This window comes from Odocoileus virginianus, chromosome 23 (genome assembly GCF_023699985.2).
Source record: "Odocoileus virginianus isolate 20LAN1187 ecotype Illinois chromosome 23, Ovbor_1.2, whole genome shotgun sequence".
In the NCBI taxonomy this organism is placed as follows: Eukaryota; Metazoa; Chordata; class Mammalia; order Artiodactyla; family Cervidae; genus Odocoileus; species Odocoileus virginianus.
Window position 1 is genome coordinate 18,525,701 of NC_069696.1, and position 20,792 is coordinate 18,546,492.

At 42.9% G+C, this 20,792-nt stretch overlaps 1 protein-coding gene across 1 annotated transcript; it reads left to right on the forward strand.

The window, feature by feature from the left end:
- The first annotated feature begins 5,589 nt into the window (after positions 1-5,589).
- On the forward strand, positions 5,590-11,271 carry APOLD1 (apolipoprotein L domain containing 1). Its single transcript, XM_020883787.2, has 2 exons — positions 5,590-5,913; positions 7,510-11,271. Exons 1-2 carry the CDS (start codon positions 5,911-5,913, stop codon positions 8,251-8,253), a joined length of 747 nt encoding a protein of 248 aa, XP_020739446.1. The 5' UTR covers positions 5,590-5,910; the 3' UTR covers positions 8,254-11,271.
- Positions 11,272-20,792: the final 9,521 nt, after the last annotated feature.

Sequence of the window (20,792 nt, forward strand, 5' to 3'; positions counted from 1 at the left end):
TCTCCTGTGCATCCCTTCAGCCTCATCCCTGGATACCCACAGCATCCCACTTTATGCTCAGCCATAGAAAACTGCCTAAAGCACCCTAAATGTGGTACCACACCTTTGTCCATTCTGTTTCCTTAGCTTGCTCCCCTCTCCCTCCTAATTTTTGTCCAAATAACCACTTCTGTTCCACTCTCAAGTCTCAGCTCAATAGCAGTGCTTCTAGAAAGTCATACCTAGTGCTTCATAGGACTCTGTGCTTCTTTGGTGCACACACCTTTGGCACTTTCCACATAGAATTGAAATGACCTGTTCTGTATTTTTCTCTCCAGTGGATTGTCTTCATTCTGGATGGCAGGCATGGTACCTTACTCAGCTTTTTATTCTCAGAATTTAGCATGGTGTCTGACACACACAGGTATTTGATACATGTTTGTGGAGCTGAAATAAACCGAACAAATTAAGTAGTCTTTGAGTAGTCCCATAGCCTGCAGCCAGGATTCTTACAAAGCTTATCGCATTATATCAATAAATCGGTGTTTTGGGAAGCAATACAACAACATGCAACAAAAACCATGAAAATGTTCATTCTCTTTTACTTGGCATTTTCCTGTTTGTGAATACTCCCCAAAGAAATGATCCCAAGGGGAAAAATTTACACAGATGTTCCCGGTAACTCTAGTTAAAATAGTGAAAAAACCTGGAGGTGATCCAAGTGTCTAATAGGGAAATGACTAAGCAAACAATGGGATTATAATAGAGCTATTAAAAATGACAGAGGTGAGGACTATGTCAACATGGAGAAGTGTGTATCTGCAGGAACGTTAAGTGGAGAAAAGAACACAGGCCAGTGTTTAAACACGAATGGTTAAGGATGTGTGTGTACATGAAAGATCAGAGGCTAATCTGCAGAAATTGAAAATGGCTGGAGTTCAATACTTTCTTTCCTGTGCAATTCCATAAATTTCTGGCATTAATAGTTTAGATCTCATGCAACATAGGTATCTTTTTTATTAATTAAAAAAAAAATTAAAAAAATTTTTTGGCTGTGTAGGTCTTAATTGCTGCACCTAGGATCTTCATTATGTTAAACAGGATCTTTCAGTATCTTTCATTGCTCACACAGATTCTCTAATTGTGGCATGGCTTAGTTGCTCTGAAGCACATGGAATCTTAGTTCCTCGACCAGGGGTTGAACCTGTGTCCCCTGCCTTGCAAGGCAAATTCTTAACCACTTGACCACTAGGGAAGTTCCCAACATGGATATGTGGAAAGTTTGCAAAATAAGGGCTCTAAATTTCCTATCAGGTTGTAATTTAGTGCTAAATTCTCATCAAATTATTATGAAAATAGCAACACTTCTTTAAGAGAACAAAATACTTTAAATTCAGCAAGTAATTTGAGTCTAATTATGTGCTATAGCACTTACATGCTCATGAAATTTACCAAAAAAATGGGCAAAGATCCTCAGGCAGTGGTGGTATTATTTTAACTTACTTGTGTTTATTTCGATGACTATACACATTAGGACCTAGCACAAAGGAAAGTCTGAAAAACCTTTGGCCTAAATCTCACATTCACAAATTGTCTCAATTTTATACTTTTGACACTGTCTTCAAAAAGGGTTCTATGCACAGTCACTGAGATACACCAAGAAAGGCTAAAAGAAAAACATCATCACTGGGGACATCTCTGGTGGTCCAAGGGTAAGACTCCATGTTTCCAATGCAAGGGGCCCGGATTAGATCCCTGGTCAGGCAACTAGGTCCCGCATGCTGCAGTGAAGATTGAAGATCCCTTGTGTTGCAACTGAGACTCAGCACAGCCAAATAAATAAATATTAAATTAAAAAATTTTTATTTTTAATTGGAGGATAATTGCTTACAATATTGTGTTCGCTTCTGCCATACTTCAACATGGATCAACCATAGGTATACACATGTCCCCTCTCTCTTGACCCGCCCACCCCATCCCACCCCTCTAGGTTGTCCCAGAGCACCAAGTGCCAGCTCCCCAAACTTGTGTCACACTGCCAGTGTAGCGCACTATGTTACAAATCAGGGATTATCTTGTGAATAGAGAAATAGTGACATTGTAAGATCTGTCATATGGCAATTAAAAGAAAGAAACCACACATTTTTATATCTCATTTTAAAATGTCTTCTTTTCATTTGTTTCATTTGATTGAAGTATAGCTGATTTACAGTGTTATGTTCATTTCTGCTGCAGCCACACGGATGGACTGTCATACTGAGTGAAGTAAGATAGAGAAATATCATAGATACTGTTTGTGTGTGGAATCTAAGAAAAGGGTACAAATGAACTTATTTACAAAAACAGAAATAGAGTCACAGATGTAGAAAACACACTTATGGTTACCAAGAGGGGAAAGAAGGGGGGATAAATTGGGAGACTGGGACTAACATATACACACTACTCTATATAAAATAGGTAACTAATAAGGACCTACTCTATAGCACAGGAAACTACTCAAATACTCTGTAATGCCCTGTATGGAAAAAATCTAAAAAAGAGTGGATACATGTATATGCATAACTGATTTACTTTCCTACACAGCATAAACAACATTATAAATCAATTAGACTCCAATAAAAATCAATTTAAAAAATTTCTGTTGTACAGCAAGTGATTCAGTTATACTGGGTTGGCCAAAAAGTTCGTATGAGTTTTTCCATAGGATATTATGAAAAAACCCGAATGAACTTTTTGGGACAGCCCTATATATACATTCTTTTAAAAAATATTGTTTCATTTTGGTTTCTCATAGAAACACTGAAGATAATTTTCTGTGCTATACAGGAGGACCTTCTTGTTTATAAAATTTCTTCTTTAAAAAAAAATTCACTGAGACCCTTAAAAAAATGGAGGTGGCCCAGACCTTTCTAGAACTCTGGGAGGCCCAGAACATAGTTATCACTTTATTTTTAAAATGTGATAATTTTAGCTAGGGGCCCCAGACTAATGAGTTGTTAATAACTTAACTGTATAAACACCTGACTCACAAACTGCTACCTACTAGCCATACTGTTTCTGCTGCCTTGTAACCAGTGGTCAGAGAATTCACAGCTTCTCCAGCAGTTGTTCACAGCCCTGGTTGCATGTTTAATCTGAAGGTCAGTCACCATTTTCAATGTAACGTGTCCAGGGTGATGGGTTACAAGTGCCCAGAAAACAGTTTAGAAAAGAAGTTTGTGGGCATACACACCGAGGAAACCAGATCTGAAAGAGACACGTGCACCCCAATGTTCATCGCAGCACTGTTTATAATAGCCAGGACATGGAAGCAATCTAGATGCCCATCAGCAGACGAATGGATGAGGAAGCTGTGGTACATATACACCATGGAATATCACTCAGCCATTAAAAAGAATTCATTTGAATCAGTTCTAATGAGATGGATGAAACTGGAGTCCATTATACAGAGCGAAGTAAGCCAGAAAGATAAAGACCATTACAGTATACTAACACATATATATGGAATTTAGAAAGATGGTAACGATAACCCTATATGCAAAACAGAAAAAGAGACTCAGATGTATAGAACAGACTTGTGGACTCTGTGGGAGAAGGCGAGGGTGGGATGTTTCAAGAGAACAGCATTGAAACATGTATATTATCTAGGGTGAAACAGATCACCAGCCCAGGTTGGGTGCATGAGACAAGTGCTCGGGCCTGGTGCACTGGGAAGACCCAGAGGGATCGGGTGGAGAGGGAAGTGGGAGGGGGGACCGGGATGGGGAATACATGTAAATCCATGGCTAATTCATTTCAATGTATGACAAAAACCACTGCAATGTTGTAAAGTAATTAGCCTCCAACTAATAAAAAAAATGGAAAAAAAAAAAAAGAAAAGAAGTTTGAGGGTGCAGTCCCCAAGATGTTGAAGGAACTGCCTCAATAATACTTTTGACCAAATACCTTCAATTATTCCTCAAATTTCTTATTGTGCATAAATATATGAAAGTAAATAAATACTGAGTCAAAAGTATTATGTTCATGTGTCCATTTTTAGAAATGATGTGAAGTACCAGATTTTTATAGGCGGTAAAACTACAAGCCCAAACTGTCAAATGAATGAATTCTTTTTGTTCCTTAAAAAAAAAAAAAGAAAATGGATTTATAACACAGAGAAAAACAAATTCTTGGATACTGGCTGAGGTCAGTACTGCCCATTCTTCTGGACCTCCTCCACTTCATCCTACTTCTGTACTATGATTATCGATGCTCTGAAGATGATGATCCTCTCTGTATCCCAGAACATTCACCCATTCATGAAATCAAGATTTATTTGTGTTCATCTAAACCCCAAACACGGGCTTCTCTGGTGGCTCAGTGGTAAAGAATCTGCCTGCCAATGCAGGAGATGAGGGTTCGATCCCTGGGTCAGGAAGATCCCCTGGGAAAGGAAGTGGCAACCCACTCCAGTATTCCTGCCTGAGAATCCCATGGACAGAGGAGCCTGGCATACCACAGCTACCACGCAGTGACTAAACAACAACAAAACCCCAAACACAAGAAAATGTCCAGGGAAGTTGGAGGAGCAAATGAGAATTGAAGAATCAGGGTACATTGTCTCACTCCCTGCCTACTATACCACCGCCTCCCACCCCCCCACCGCCTGCCCGCCTGCCTGCTTTACAGGCATTCACCTGTAAAGGTGAATTCACCCTGCCTTACATCCCATTTGGAATGACTATGCCTATGGGTTCAGTGGAAGACATTTTCCCACCTCTTACCTCAAAAGCAGAGGCAGGCACTGAAGGTGTCTGACTGAGGGTTATGTTTATCCTTTGAGGAGCTGTAACCAGAATTTTTGGACATGGGTCAAATTCAGAAAAAGCAAGTTCAAAAGGCCCAGGCAAAAACCTGGGTTGTGTTCCTCAATACAATGTCTACTTATAAAGGTGGGGGACTTGTGTTCAAGAAAGATATGGTTGCTAAGGCTTTCCAGATGAACCAGAGAGTTGCGACAATAATTCGTATCTGGGAACCTGTGGTAGGAGTCTTCCTGGCTGAGCAGCCAACACCTATCTGAATGTCCCAGAAAGCATCCTCTCCTGAATGATCCAGAATATTGCCCTTCAGCCGGTGCTTCACTCCGTGGGGGTAGAATGCACTCATATAACCATCGCCTGGGCTACAGTGGTTGCTTCCCATGAAAACCCAGGAAACAGAATCTCCGCTGCTGTTGAAAGTGTATAATTAGCTCCTCGTGCAGCCTGACCCCACTGATTTTTCTGACGCATTTGGCCCGAGGTGTGCCCTTTCTGAGACCTCTAAGAGCTTCTCCGCAGCTGGAGATGCTCAAAACTGCACGCAGCACTTCCTGTGGGCGTGGCTCTGCATTCTGAAGGCTGCGCGCCTACTGAATCACGTGTTTCAAATGCTCAGATTCACGATGCTTTTTTTTAAAAAAAAAATACGGGAGTGGACTGTGAGTGGCTCTATCAGACAGAGTCTCTTCCCTTTTTCTTTTTAAAAAGTGGTTGTGTACTGATGGCCTCCCAAGAAACACTATAATTGGTCAGCCTGGGGTGCGTTTGATGTCCGCTCAGATAACGTCATTAGCTATTTTCAGGAAAGGGAAGGCAGAGTATGCCCCCGGGACAATGACAGCACTTGTTTCAAGTTGGGGAAGAGCCTGTGGTTCTTTTCCTGCGTTTGGGCGAAAGCGAACACACAATGTTCATTTCCTAAATACGGGATGTGCTGCGAGGCTGGCTGGTCATTTTCCACCATGTCATATCCTTCTGGATGAAGGCAGCAGGGGCCAGGACAGGAAATGGCAAATTCTCAGAATAAGACAAGGCTTTCCCAGGGCTGTCATTGGCTCTCTGGAACTATAAAGCTTGCTCATCCAGAAACAGCCTCAGATTCTTCTTTCCTGGAGATAGCCAGAAGTGAATGGTAAGTGGGGAGACCAGAGGAATGCTATCTGAAAGAATAGCCACTGGACTGGTACTACTGGGGTTGTAGCCTTGGTCCATAATACATTTTGAGAAACTTTGCCTCCTTTTTGCTCAGAGGTGTCTTTATCTGGCAGTTTGTCAGTGGTGGGTACAATTGTGGAGGCATGCTAATAAAATTAAGATCTAGGAGTCTAGAGACCAGTGGACTTCTACACTGGGCTCTGTGAAGTATCAGCGGCAGATAGAACTTATCTGTGTTTCAATTTCCTCACCTTCCACTTGAGAATAATGATTTCTGCCCTGATATCTGACAGTAGTGAATTGTTGGATTTCTATAGCTTTGTCACTTTTGAGAAGTTCCTAATAATGAAAAGTACAATGGCTATGAAGGGAGAAATCTTTGGCAACTAGAAAGGATGTACTTTTACTCAGGATGTAGTTTTCTCTGTTAGTCATCTTCAATTGGCTTCCGTTCAGCTCAGTACTGGTAGCCCTCAGTGAGCTGTTCAATAAAAATTGTGGTCCCTTTTAAAATTCTGTTCAATTGTTACTCATTTTTAAAGGGAGCTTTCATCATAAAGGAACAAACTGGTGCTAGTGTAATTTAGTTTTAATTAAGCATGTATCAGAGTAAGATTTCTGAAGACCTGATGAACTCTAGTTAGAAGAAATAGCACAAGCCTAAGTAATCTTAGGCTTGATTCTAAGATAAGAGCTGGGAAAAATAACAAGCAGAAGAGTTGCTTCAGGTGAGCATCTAACTTAGAAAAATTATTGTCGTACATTTGATAGATGCTTTTTGAGTTTTTGGTGATTTGTCTTTTTCACTCATCAGAGAGGGGGAAAACTATTGCAAAACTCCTAAGATCTTAGTCTTCTTGTAAGGAAAGGGCTTTGTAAAGGGGTACAACCTATTGCTTGCCACATGTCATCTTGCAGAGAAGAGGGCTCAGTATTCCGTGCCTGTTCAGTCCTGGGAGGCTCTTTCTGACCCCATGGATTGTAGCCTGCCAGGCTTCTCCATCCATGGACTTCTCCAGGCAAGAATACTGGAGTGGGTAGCCATTTCCTTCTCTAGGAGATCATCCCCACCCAGGGATCGAACTTGCATCTCCTGCATTGGCAGACTGATTCTTTACCACTTAGCCACCTGGGAAGCCCTTCAGTATTGCAGTAGACTTCTAATATTAATAGCTGCTGCTGCTTCTGCTAAGTCACTTCAGTCGTGTCCGACTCTGTGTGACCCCATAGACATCAGCCCACCAAGTTCCTCTGTCCACAGGATTCTCTAGGCAAGAATACTGGAGTGGATTGCCATTTTTTTCTCCAAATATTAATAGCACCACTCCCTTATTTAACAGATTAAAAAAAGAAAAATCAATCCTTGGCATTCCCTGGGAGAAAAGTGGACGAGAGCATTATTCCTATTGGCTTGCTCGTATTTAAGTCCTGGGAAGTGAAGGACTTGTCCCAGATGACAGAACGGGTCTTTGAGAACCTGACACATGACTCACTGGAAAATGACCCGTTTCCCTTTGGGTGGCCGTAGCTGTTGCGCTCGACTTCGGGCTAACCGCGCGTCTCGTCCCCGCAGGACATGGAGAGGCCGGCGGCCCGGGAGCTGCAGGGCGCGGATGCTCTGCGACGCTTCCAGGGGCTGCTGCTGGACCGCCGAGGACGGCTGCACGGCCAGCTACTGCGTCTGCGCGAGGTGGCACGGCGCCTAGAGCGCCTACGTCGGCGCTCCCTGGCGGCCAACGTGGCCGGCAGCTCGCTGAGCGCGGCGGGCGCTGTGGCCGCCATCGTGGGACTCTCGCTCAGCCCCGTCACCCTGGGGGTCTCGCTGCTGGCGTCGGCCGTGGGGCTTGGGGTGGCCACCGCCGGCGGGGCCGTCACCATCACGTCCGACCTCGCCCTGATCTTCTGCAACTCCCGGGAGCTGCGGCGCGTGCAGGAGATCGCGGCCATCTGCCAGGACCAGATGCGCGAGATGCTGAGCTGCCTCGACTTCTTCCGCCGCGGGCAGGGCGGCGGAGACCGCCAGCTGCTGCAGTGCGGGAGGAACGCGTCCATCGCGCTCTACAACTCGGTATACTTCATCGTCTTCTTTGGTTCCCGCGGCTTCCTCGTGCCCAGGCGGGCCGAGGGGGCCACCAGGGTTAGCCAGGCCGTGCTAAAGGCCAAGATTCAGAAACTGGCCGAGAGCCTGGAGTCCTGCACTCGGGCGCTGGACGAGCTCAGCGAGCAGCTGGAGTTCAGAGTCCAGCTCTACACGAAGAGCAGCCGCGGCCACGACCTCAAGATCTCGGCTGACCGGCCCAGGGGGCAGTTTTTCTGAGAACATCTTTTCCCATCTAATGACAGAATCCTGAAAACCATCCCCATGGGATGCTCCATATTTGTATCTCCCTCAGGAAAACACCAAGTTGGGCTAGGAGCTGAATGCAAAAGATGAGAAAAACTATTCGATGATGGGGTGAGGGGTGGGGGTGTGTTCTCCCAACTCTTCTTTACCCATCACTGACATCCTGCCAGGGGCTGAGTGCTAGGGACTTTTACCTGCCTGATCCTGGTGGGATGTATGACCTGAAAACTATTTTACCTTTTATCATAACCGTTCAGTCTTCACGCCCTTGGGCACTCCTGATTTAAAGTTGTTGCAACGTGCCTGTCTCTGCCTCGGCGGGTGATTTGAGACGAGGCTGGAGAGCGGTGCAGACATCCCCACTCTCTGGGTCCTCTCCGAGCCCCACTAGGCTTTGAGGTCCTGAAAAACACCCGTGAGAAGAGACACTAGCTTTAGAACCTCTCTGGCAGAGTTTCTGAGTATGAAGAACTCCAGAATCTAGTGCTCATCAGACTCTCTGAACTGTGTAGGAGGGTTCAGGACCCAAGGGACGCACCTCCCGCTGATATGCGCCCCCTCCTCTCTCAGCGTACCCTGCTCACAGATCCAACCTGGGGGTGGAGTGGACCTTCCTAGGTGACTTCATAGCCAGACCTCCAGGTGCTCTGAGAGGGGAAATCCACTAAACCTTCACCTAAGTCCCGCCCCCTTGCGGAAGAAAATGAAGGAAGAGAAAATGGTTAACAGTTTCATTTACTGACTTCATGCTTTAGAGAAGGAATCAGTGGCTTTTGAGTTAGTCCTGGGTTTATTCTGTGTGAGACTTGGCTTCCTAGTCTGTAAAATGGATGCTAAAAGCTCACTCTATTGGGAAGTATTGAGTAAGATAAAGACAAGCAGTGTCTGGGTGGTAAAGAGTGGTCTCTGGGCTTGTAGCATCACCTGGGAACTTGTTAGAAAGGCCAATTCTTGGACTCAGCTCTAGACTTAAGGAGTCAGCAACACAGGTGGGGCTCAGCAAGCTGTGTTTAAACAAGCCCTTGGGGGTAATTTGATGCCTGCTAAAATTTGAACACCATTGCAATGGGTGTTAGTTTGTAATCCCCTGTTGAGCGTTCTCTAAATCTATAGTCTCTCTAGGGGCTGCTCCGTCTTTAGTGTCATTCACAGACGGTCAAGGACAGACTGTGTCCCAGAAGTAAAAGAAAATGTGCATGAGGGCCGTTGTGTCAATGCTTCCTGGTGCAGGTTCCCACCAGGTGAACTAAGGGATATAACAAAATCAGCCCGTTAGAGGGCAGTGTTGCCTGCTCATTGTAGAAATTGGTACAGAAAGGAATGTGAATTTAATGGAAATTGACCTTTATTACCTTTTGTAAAAACCTCCAGACCATGTTTTTTTTTTTTAATTATTATTTATTTTAAGTTTATTATTTAATTACTGTTTATTATTAACATTTAATTTTATTTAACCACATTAGAAAATAATAGGAATAGCAAGTTTCCAAATGGGAGACTACTGAGATTCTTTTCAGGAGACTAAGTTGAGTTTGCCTTTCTAAGGTGGGCCATGAGCTGTAAACAGTATTGCGTTCCTTGAATAAGTCTTCTTCAGAGGGAAATTTTTTCCCTAGTGTTTTGAATGATCCTTTTAAGTAAATGAGGGTAGTTCTTTTTTTCTCTTGGATTTTTTTTTTGGGGGGGTTGTTGCTCTTTTTATAAGTAAATGAGAGAAGTTCTGAATAAAGAGACCAGGAGCTGAATTTAAGCCTCATAAATGGAGGCTTGACTTGTCAATATAGAAATGATGTGAGCATATCTATCCTGAAGGTACCTTGCCAGCAGATAACATTTGACTTGAAAGGCCCTCCCTATTTAGTTCAGGGGAAAGAAAACCCAAGTAGAGGCAGATGAAGGAAACACTAGGAAGCCTGATGTCCTGCGAAGTTGGGTCTTAGGAGTGACAAAGAAGCTTGTGTTATGATGGTGATGTATTATATTTTCACTTTGGAATCTGTAAGAAATCTGTAAGCTGTCTCTAAGAAAATACTTCCAATTTCTTCAGTTTCTATTGCTACCACTGTATTGATGAAAAATATGTTGAAAAGTCTTTGGGATCACACACATACCCAAGCTAGGTCAAATTATGTAATTATCCAATGTGATTTAAATTTACCCAGTTGACCCCCATACTTACCAATGATGGCAGTGTGTCGGAGGAAGTGTAATTTCAGAGCTGGGAAGAGGAGTTGGTGTTTCTATATTTTTATTTTTCCTAAAATGGCAATTGATTTGTATCCTGATTTATTTTGAAGTTGGTACCTTTTTAAAAGAAATGGTGTCTAATTTCTTAGGTTACCTTGCACAGATGCTAGCATTTTAGATCACCAGAATGTACTTCATACGGTTATATTATGTTATGAAGGTACAATCACTGCCTAACCCCGTCTTGTATTAAAGCTTAAGTTTGAATTATGCTTCTAAATGCCTGAGCTGTTCCTTAGAAATAAACCGGGCACTTTTGGAAGCAGCAGCAACAGAGACCATTTCATATCATTAGGGTATTTTGACTGTACCAATGTCTTAAGCTCCTGAAATTATTATTTAGTGGCCCACTGCACATCTAAGGAAGGGTGTCTACTTTGGAACAGTACTTTGCACATTATAGGAGCATAGTAAATGTATTTGAATAATTTAAAGAACTGTTTAGCTATATTAATGAGTTTGTTTTGATAATGAAAGATCATTCATCCTCTTTTGTGTCTGTTATAGAGATGGAAGCCTCTACCAGGATTTAAGTCAGGTTTAGTTAAATGGATCCTAGAGACAAGTATTTTATTTATTTCTTTTATGGGAATGTGAATAAGGCTTTTTCCTTAAGGCCATTGTTCTGTAAACAAACAGACTGAAATGGTATGTTGTAAAGGGAAGGAGAGAAAGGGGTATTTAGATTACAAGTGTACTTCAGAACAATATCCGAGTTGGAAAAATAAACATGTTCATATTGAAGGTTTAAGTGCTTCTGTTGGTTTCCGGGGTTTACAATTGTTTGGATTGTTTTCTTTCACAAGAAAGGAGTTTCTTTTGGTTCTGCATCTCAAGCATTCAATAAAACTACATTCTACTCTATTAAAAAAAATAATCCTTAACAGACATTCTGGTCCTAATCACTTTGATGCGTTTGTCCTCAGGTACCTGTCATTTCCAAAGTGGCAAATGTCAGTGTCCAGAGTATTTACTGGGAGGAAAAAGAGAGAGAAGAGTGATGTAGAAGCCACCCTAGATCAGATATGTCAAGCAGTTTGTTGACTATATATGTTTCTCAGTCGATGCCTTGGTATGAAATGAAAGTAGAAGGAATGGAGACACTGAGATAAAGGTATTGTGCAGAGAGAAATGGGATATATTTAATTCAGCAGTTTGTAACCTTCTAATTTTTTTTCCCCACTGTAGCAAAATCAGTCCTCTCCCTTTATTGAAATAAATTGCCCATTTCCCTTTCTTTTAAAAAAATTTTTTTGTGATTCTTAATCTTTTAATTTTATTGAAGTAGAGTTGATTTACTCAAACTTCTCGATCTTCCTCTAATTAGTTACCTAATCTCATGTTTGCCTGTGTATAAATTAGTAACTTTGAGAAAAGGTAGAGGTTTAATCATTTTTACTTAGAATATTCAGCATCAAACTGTATAAATCAGTTTTTAAAGATTAACCAATTCATGTACAGGAATTCTGTTATCTAAAAATAAGACTCCCAGCAGTTTCAAACCTTTGAACACAACTACAACCTGAGAAGTAATTGAAAAGAATGCTTGTTGTTCAGTCTCCCAGTCGTATCCAACTCTTTGCGACCCCAGGGACTGCAGTATGCCAGGCTTCCCTGTCCCTACCCACCTCCCGAAGTTTGCCCAAGTTCATGTCCATTGCATTGGTGATGCCATCCAGACATCTCATCCTCTGACACCCTCTTTCCCCTTCTGCCCTCAATCTTTCCCAGCATCAGGGACTTTACCAATGAGTCATCTGTTCACATCAGATGACCAAAATACTGGAGCTTCAGCATCAGTCCTTCCAGTGAATATTCAGGGTTGATTTCTGTTAAGATTGACTGGTTTGATCTCCTTGCTGTCCAAGGGACTCTTAGGTGTTTTCTCTAGCACCGCTAAAGAACTAAAGAGCCTCTTGATGAAAGTGAAAGAGGAGAGTGAAAAAGTTGGCTTAAAGCTCAACATTCAGAAAACAGATCATGGCAACTGGTCCCATCACTTCATGGCAAATAGATGGGGAAACAGTGGCTGATTTTATTTTTCTGGGCTCCAAAATCACTGCAGATGGTGATTGCAGCCATGAAATTAAAAGACGCTTACTCCTTGGAAGAAAAGTTGTGACCAACCTAGATAGCATATTAAAAAGCAGAGACATTACTTTGCCAACAAAGGTCCGTCTAGTCAAGGCTATGGTTTTTCCAGTGATCATGTGTGGATGTGAGAGTTGGACTATAAAAAAGCTGAGCGCCGAAGAATTAATGCTTTGAACTATGGTGTTGGAGAAGACTCTTGAGAGTCCCTTGGACTGCAAGGAGACCCAACCAGTCCATCCTAAAGGAGATCAGTCCTGGGTGTTCATTGGAAGGACTGATGTTGAAGCTGAAACTCCAATACTCTAGCCACCTGATGCGAAGAGCTGACTCATTTGTAAAGACCCTGATGCTGGGAAAGATTGAGGGCAGGAGGAGAAGGGGATGACAGAAGATGAGATGGTTGGATGGCATCACCGACTCAATGGACATGGGTTTGGGTGGACTCCGGGAGTTGGTGATGGACAGGGAGGCCTGACATGCTGCAATTCATGGGGTTGCAAAAGTCAGACACGACTGAGCGACTGAACTGAACTGAACTAGCACCACAGTTAAAAGGCATTAATTCTTTGGCACTCTGCTTTCTTTACAGTCCAGCTCTCACAACCACAACAGGCTTCAGAAAACCCAAACACTAGAGAGGGGTAGAGGGGAAGGACAAGAGACAGCCTCTACATTAGGATGGCAAAACTTTCCCAGAAGTCTCCAGTGGTCTTCACCTGGCAAGTCACTAATCTTAATTGTGCAAAGCAGGATGGGAAATGTGGTACTTTTAGCTAAGAACTAACTGTTCTCCAAATACCTAGGTTTCTGTTTATAATTAACGAAAAGGAGGATGGACAGTGGTTAGAGAGGCCAACAGTCCAAACAAAGAGCCTATAGTGGTTGCTGCAGTCTGTTGAGAACTACTGCTGGAGCTAATCTCATTATCTGAGTGCCAACCTGAAGCCCCACCTTGGAAACATCCCTGGGTCCGGATGTTGCACTGTTAATGACTGTGCAACCAGAAAAAAAAATAGGCTGTGTTGGCAGGTTGGATCCTGGCTGTTTGCAAAGGCCAGCCATAAGCTTGGATTCTATCTTTGCTGAAGCATATGGTATTCCTGTCATAACAAGTATTCTTTTAGTTAACTTCAATAAATCTTTGTTGAGTTGACAGGGGGTTGGGATGTTGTTACTTTTTGCTCCTGGCAAACTCCTAAGTGGGAAAGTAAACCCTTCTGTGGTCTGGACTAGGACAAAGAGTGAGTCCTAAAATCTGGAAATAATCCGTTAGCAAACAACAAGTTAGTAGGAGAGGGGGAAATGTGCTGATGAAGCCCTCAGGGCCCAGGAATGAATATCAGGGACCTTCAGCATCCTCAGACTCTGACTGGCATTAGCACTGGGTGGTGGAGAGCAGGCCCTGCGACGTGGTCCTGCCTGCACAGGTAAAGCTCGTCCATATGAAGCTCACCGGCAGAGAGGGATGTTTATTCCTGTTTATATTAATGTTTCCAACGTAACCCCACGGGGTGGGAGGGCAGGCAGTTCTGAAACCTGATTTTCCCCAGAACTTTAGCAGTGAGTCATGGAGGAGGTTTCTGCCTCCCAAGTGCATAGGGCACCCATAACAGGACTTGTGCCAGCATTTGTGTGGATCCAGTTGCTAAATTAAACAAAACAGCTGTAACTGGGAGAAACTTCAGTGTAAATGGAATTGGAGATGGGTAGTGATATCTAAAACCTTTCTTTTAGGCCCCAGATTTCTGTTCCCAGTTTCCCTGGTTGACATGGGGACATTCAGTAAAACTGACCTTGTTACTTGGCTTCCCAGGTGGCGCTAGTGGTAAAGAACCCATCTGCCAATGTAGGAGACATAAGAGATGGGAGTTCGATCCCTGGGTGGGGAAGATCCCCTGGAGGAGGGCATGGCAACCCACTCCAGTGTTCTTGCCTGGAGAATCCCATGGACAGAGGAGCCTGGTGGGCTACAGTCCATGGGGTCGCAGAGTCAGACACAGCTGAAGCGACTGAGCATGCATGCACACAGGACCTTATTATAAAACTGCCCTGAACTTATTTACAAAACAGAAACAAACTCACAGATACTGAAAACAAACTTACTTTTACCAAAGGGGACAGGTGGTGGGGGCGGGGGCAGTGGTGGTGGGGAAGGGAGAAATCAGGAGCTTGGGATGAACATACATTGCAGTATATAAGATGGATAACCAACAGGGACCTACCGTAGAGCACAGGAAACTCTACTCAGTATTCTGGGATAACCTATATGAGAAAAGAATCTAGAAAAGAATGAACATATGTACCTGTATAACTGAATCACTTTGCTGTACACTCGAAACTAATACCACATTGTAAATCAACTATACGCCAATAAAATAAAAACAAAAAACCTGCATTGTCAAAATTTCATTAAAGAACAACACTTTGCTAAATGCTCAAGTAAATGACATTTAGATAACAAAGTTATAAAATAAATGTGGGTTTTTGAAAATAATAATCATAGTTAAAATTTGTGGAAGATTTACTAAGTAGTATCCTAAGTACAATTTGATGTGGATTATCACATTTACAAAAATCTTTTGAGGTAGGCACTATAATTACCCCATATTATTAGATAAAGAAAATAAATACTGGGAGGTTGTACAGCTAGCAAAGGCTGCCCCAGGATTTGAATCCCGGCAGCCTGACTCCAGGGTTATACTCTTAGTTCTTCTGACAGTAAGTTTATTCCTAATATAAAAACTCACAAGAGTGACAACATTATTACAAGTCTGACAGGTTCATTAATTTAGAAAACATTTATTGAGTATTCACCTTGTATCTCCCACTGTCATTTGTGAGCAATACAGATAGGATTCTAGATTTTATGGCCCTGACAATTTGGGTGGGGTATACTCTGGTTTTTCGAGTAGTCATGTATGGCTGTGAGAGTTGGACTATAAAGGAAGCTGAGCGCTGAAGAATTCTTGCTTTTGAATTGTGGTGTTGGAGAAGACTCTTGAGAGTCCTTTGGACTTCAAGGAGATCCAACCAGTCGATTCGAAAGGAAATCAGTCCTGAATATTCATTGGGAGGACTGATGCTGATACTGAAACTCCAATACTTCGGCCACCTGATGCTAAGAACTGACTCATTTGAAAAGAGCCTGATGCTGGGAAAGATTGAAGGCTGGAGGAGAAGGGGAGGACAGAGGATGAGATGGTTGGATGGCATCAGCAACTTGATGGACATGAGTTTGAGTAAGCTCTGGGAGTTGGTGATGGACAGGGAGGCCTGGCGTGCTGCAGTCGATGGGGTCGCAAAGAGTTGGACACAACTGAGCGACTGAACTGACTGATACCCTGATGATGCCAGTAGCTTAATCAATAAGAAATTAGGGGAATTCCCCAGTGGTCCAGTGGTTAAGACTCCGAGCTCTCACTGCAGAGGGCCTGGGTTCAATTTCTGGTCAGGAAACTAAGATTCCACAAGGCTCATGGTTTGGCAAATAATAAATAAATAAACAACCATGGGATTCTCCAGGCAAGAATACTAGAGTGGGTTGCCATTCTCTTCTCTTGGGGATCTTCCCTACCCAGGGATCGAACCTATGTCTCTGGCATTGCAGGCAGATTCTTTATTTTCTTAGCCACCAGGAAAACCCCAAATAAATAATAAAATATATTTAAAAAGAAATTAGAACATAGTTTTTCAAATGGCTAGTATTTGCTAGGAGAAGGAAATGGCAACCTACTCCAGTGTTCTTGCCTGGAGAATCCCAGGACGGTGGAGCCTGGTGGGGTGCTGTCTATGGGGTCACACAGAGTCGGACATGACTGAAGCGACTTAGCAGCAGCAGCAGTATTTGCCAAAAGCAACATGGGCGCAATTTGAAAATGATGAAACTTCAGCTCTGATTGTAAAAATTTGTGCATAGGTATTTTGTAATCCTGCCCCAATTGTCCAAAACATGACAAGATTCTTGTGAATACAACACCTGAAATAAAAGGATGTGATTAATAAGAGCATTTTGCTAACTACTAATATGCTGAGACAGAAGGTATGGGCAGAGACCACACAGACATGAATAAAGGAATTACTGGTTCAAAAGACATTTCCAGATCTTGCATAAAAACCTCTGAAAAGGAAACTTCTTGTTTTCATTCCATAGAAACTATCACTGAACCTGCTTGTCAGTTTTCTTCCTGATAAGGGTGTATACTGAAGTTCTGTATGGTGGCTATGGACTAAAAGTGCTAGACACTTGTGGGTGAGTAGACAAGTGTGTGTAGGAATAAGGTTCTAATAGTAATAAAATTACTCAAAATAATAATGCTTTGTCTTCGAATGATTTGTTTTTAACACAGTTCCCTGAGATTTTGCATGGAGAACACTATGGGATTTTCACTTTTTTTTTCCCCAACAACCATTTATTATTAATTTGCAAGACCTTTCAAGAAAGGCATTGCTGTTGGTTTTTCTGTTACTCAAAGGACCTTTCTTTGATGTTTGAGTTCCTCAGGCAATTCACATCCTACCATCATCTAGTTATCACTGGAGGGAATTCCCTGATGGTCCAGTGATTAGGACTCTGTGCTTCCACTGTCATGGCCCAGGTTTGACCCCTGGTCAGGGAGCCAAGATCCTGCAAGCTATGTGGCATGGCCAAAAAGGAAAGTACTAGAGCAGGACTGGGCTTGAAGCTTTGGAAAATCTGAAGCAGGTTTCTTAAGATTGATGCGGCCGTATAGAAAATTTTACTAACTTTTTAAATTTTATTTTTACCAGTGCTGGGTCACTGTTGCTGTGTGTGCTTTCTCTAGTTGCAGTGAGCCGAGGCTACTCTTCTTGGCAATGTGTCAGCTTCTCCTTGTGAGAGCTTCTCTTGTAGTGGAACATGGGCTCTTGGGTGCATGGGCTTCAGTAGTTGCAGCAAACGGGCTCGGTAGTTGTGGCTCCCGTTCTCTAGAGCACAGGCTCAATAGTGGTGGAACACTGACTTTGTTGCTCCAAGGCATGTGGAATCTTCTGGAATCAGGGATCAAACCCATGTCACCTGCATTGGAAGGCAGATTCTTTACCACTGAGCCACCAGAGAAGCCCTCCTAACCTTTAAACGACAATTTATATTTAAGACTTTCTTCCCCTAAGAAGAATTTTAGAGTATATTGAATGTTTTAGGGGGAATTGTAAAAATGTGAAATAGTATAAGAAAATGACTTTATCTTTCATTTGTTTCAGATTTATTTATATTTCATGAAAAGATTCGCCTTCTTTTTACAGACAATAAAGAAAAAAGAAAAACATGCAGATAGTCAAATAATAGGACTTTGACTCTTTCTAACTTTTCTGTAGTTCTGATATTGTTGACTACTCAGTTCGTAGAAGACTCTGAATACACACCCCAGAGATGAGTTCCTGTGATGTTTGTTTCATTTTAACAGTGGGTTATGAAAGGTGATGTTGTGAAGGGCTAAGATGAACTTAATCCTGTGGTTTTAATGGAAAAAATAATGAAGTAGTTTATGGACTTTACAAAAAGGGCCAGATCTAGAAGTCTGAGGGTGGCAGTGACGGGGGTTGGGGGGAGGCTTGGGAGTGGGAGGAAGGTAGAAAGCAGAGGGTGAGCAGCAGTGATAAGCAGGATGGGGCAGTGACTAGGGGAATGTCCTCCATGAAACTACAGGTTTTATGGCTTTGAGTGACCAGGAGGGAAGAATGAGATCACCACACACCAACCAACCAGTTTGCAGGACCTTCGATGGTGAGAAACAGAAGCAGCAAGGAAAGATAGTTGAAATTGACGTCTTACTTTCATAGGCTCTTAAACTTGTGTAGTTGGCATAAAAAAAAAAAAAAGAATGCATGCCCAGCTTAGGTCAGCACTATTCTGCAGCTGAATCATAAATCTATGGTGCTGACAATGAACTTCCTGACCCTCGATAGCCTTCCTCCCTTGGGAGGCCTCCTTTTAAAGGCGTGTTATCCAAAAAGGAGAAGACTTTAGAGTGATCTGGGGTACCCTGTCCCTCCTCTCCTGTATCATCAGTTCTGTAAGCTTTGTTAAGTTGCTGATCCACATTTACCTCTCAGAACAGGACTGGGGGACATTTGTGTGCAAGAGCTGCTAAGAGAGGTTTTTCCTTTGCACCGTCAGATTGAACCTTGTCACTACACAACTGCCTTATACTTGGAAAGCTGTTCTTCTGTCCGCACCAGGGATGAGCAATCTTGGCCCAGGGTGATAACCTGCTCCAGAAGCTCAATTTAGTTTATGATATCCTTTACACACAAGCCTATGGCCTTTCCATATCCCAGTGGCTGCTTCATCTGTCCTTCCTCATCCCCGTGCATACACACTACAGACACATGGATATTCCTCCATTCAACAGAATAGTTATTGGGGAGATATTTGCCAACTATTTGCTAAGTTTATTTCTAGGCACTGAGCCTAGCATGCATGTGTGCTCAGTTGAGAAGTTGTATCCAACTCTTTGCAACCCCATGGACTGTAGCCCACCAGGTTCCTCTGTCCATGGAATTTTCCAGGCAAGAATATTGGAGTAGGTTGCCATTTCCTTCTCCAACTGAGCATAGAGTAGTGAACAAAAACAGTCAAATGTCTTGACTTTGTATTCTAGTGATGATAGGGAGCACAGACATAAAGAAAATAAATGTCTGGTTTGTGAGATGGTATGTATTTGTTTGCGATTGTTGCTGTAACAAGTTGTTGCAAGCTTAGCAGCTTAAAATAACACAAACTAGGAGAAGGAACTGGCAACCCACTCCAGTATCCTTGCCTAGAAAAGTTCATGGACAGAGGAGCCTGGCGGGCTGCAGTCCATGGGGTTACATGACTGAGCGTGTGTGCACAAGGGTGGAGGGAGATGGTTGCTAGCAATAAACTGGTAGAACTAAAAAAAAAAAAAAAAGAACACACAAACTAATTTTCTTACAGGCAGAAGTCCAATGTGGGTCTCACTGGGCTGTTCTATCCGGAGGATCTCAGAGAGGATTTGTTTTCTTGCCTTTTCTACCTTCTAGAGGCTGCTGCATTCTTTGGTTTGTGACCCCCTTCCACCCTCTCCAATGCCTGAAGTGATAAATTGAATCTTTCCCTACTGTGCCACTCTGACCTTCTGCCTTTCTCCCACTTTTAGGGCCCTTGGATTACAAAAAAAGCCCCAACCAACCAACAAACCAACTAAAACCCCCCCAAAAATACATCCTCTCAATGAGAGGAAAGGTAGGGCATGTTATCAGATGGGCGTGGTTACTTGTACTGGAAAACTTGAAGCTTCCTTCATTTTCCCATGAAATAGGAAGTGAAATCATGGAAGTGACAGTGGAAGAGGAGCAGTGGATATTTGAGAGGACGTCCAGGAGAGAGAGGGAGAGAGTGGGCTGAGGAAACGCCCTGGACTTGCCAGGCAACAGGAAAGGCCACTTACAGAGGGGCGGTATAGGGCAGGTGTTTTAATGATGTACAATTAGGGAAGCACAGTTCCTTTCCCTCAGCAGATTGGCTAGTCAGGTTTCTTACATTCAAAGAGTAGAAGCTCTTTCAACTAGGCTAGTCAGGTTTCTTACATTCAAAGAGTAGAAGCTCTTTCAACTAGTTAAGCGGAAAGGAAATTTATTGATTTGTGCTTAGCCTTTATGGCATCCAGTCCCATCACTTCATGGGAAATAGATGTGGAAACAGTGGCTGACTTTATTTTTTAGGGCTCCAAAATCACTAGAGATGGTGAATGCAGCTATGAAATTAAAAGACACTTACTCCTTGGAAGGAAAGTTATGACCGACCTAGACAGCATATTAGAAAGCAGAGACATTACTTTGCCAACAAAGGTCCGCCTAGTCAAGGCTATGGTTTTTCCAGTGGTCATATATGGATGTGAGAGTTGGACTATAAAGAAAGCTGAGCACCAAAAAATTGATGCTTTTGAACTGTGGTGTTAGAGAAGACTCTTGAGAGTCCTTGGACTGCAAGGAGATCCAACCAGTCCATCCTAAAGGAGATCAGTCCTGGGTGTTCATTGGAAGGACTGATGCTGAAGCTGAAACTCCAATACTTTGGCCACCTGATGTGAAGAGCTGACTCATTGGAAAAGACCCTGATGCTGGGAAAGATTGAGGGCAGGAGGAGAATGGGACGACAGAGGATGAGATGGTTGGATGGCATCACCAAC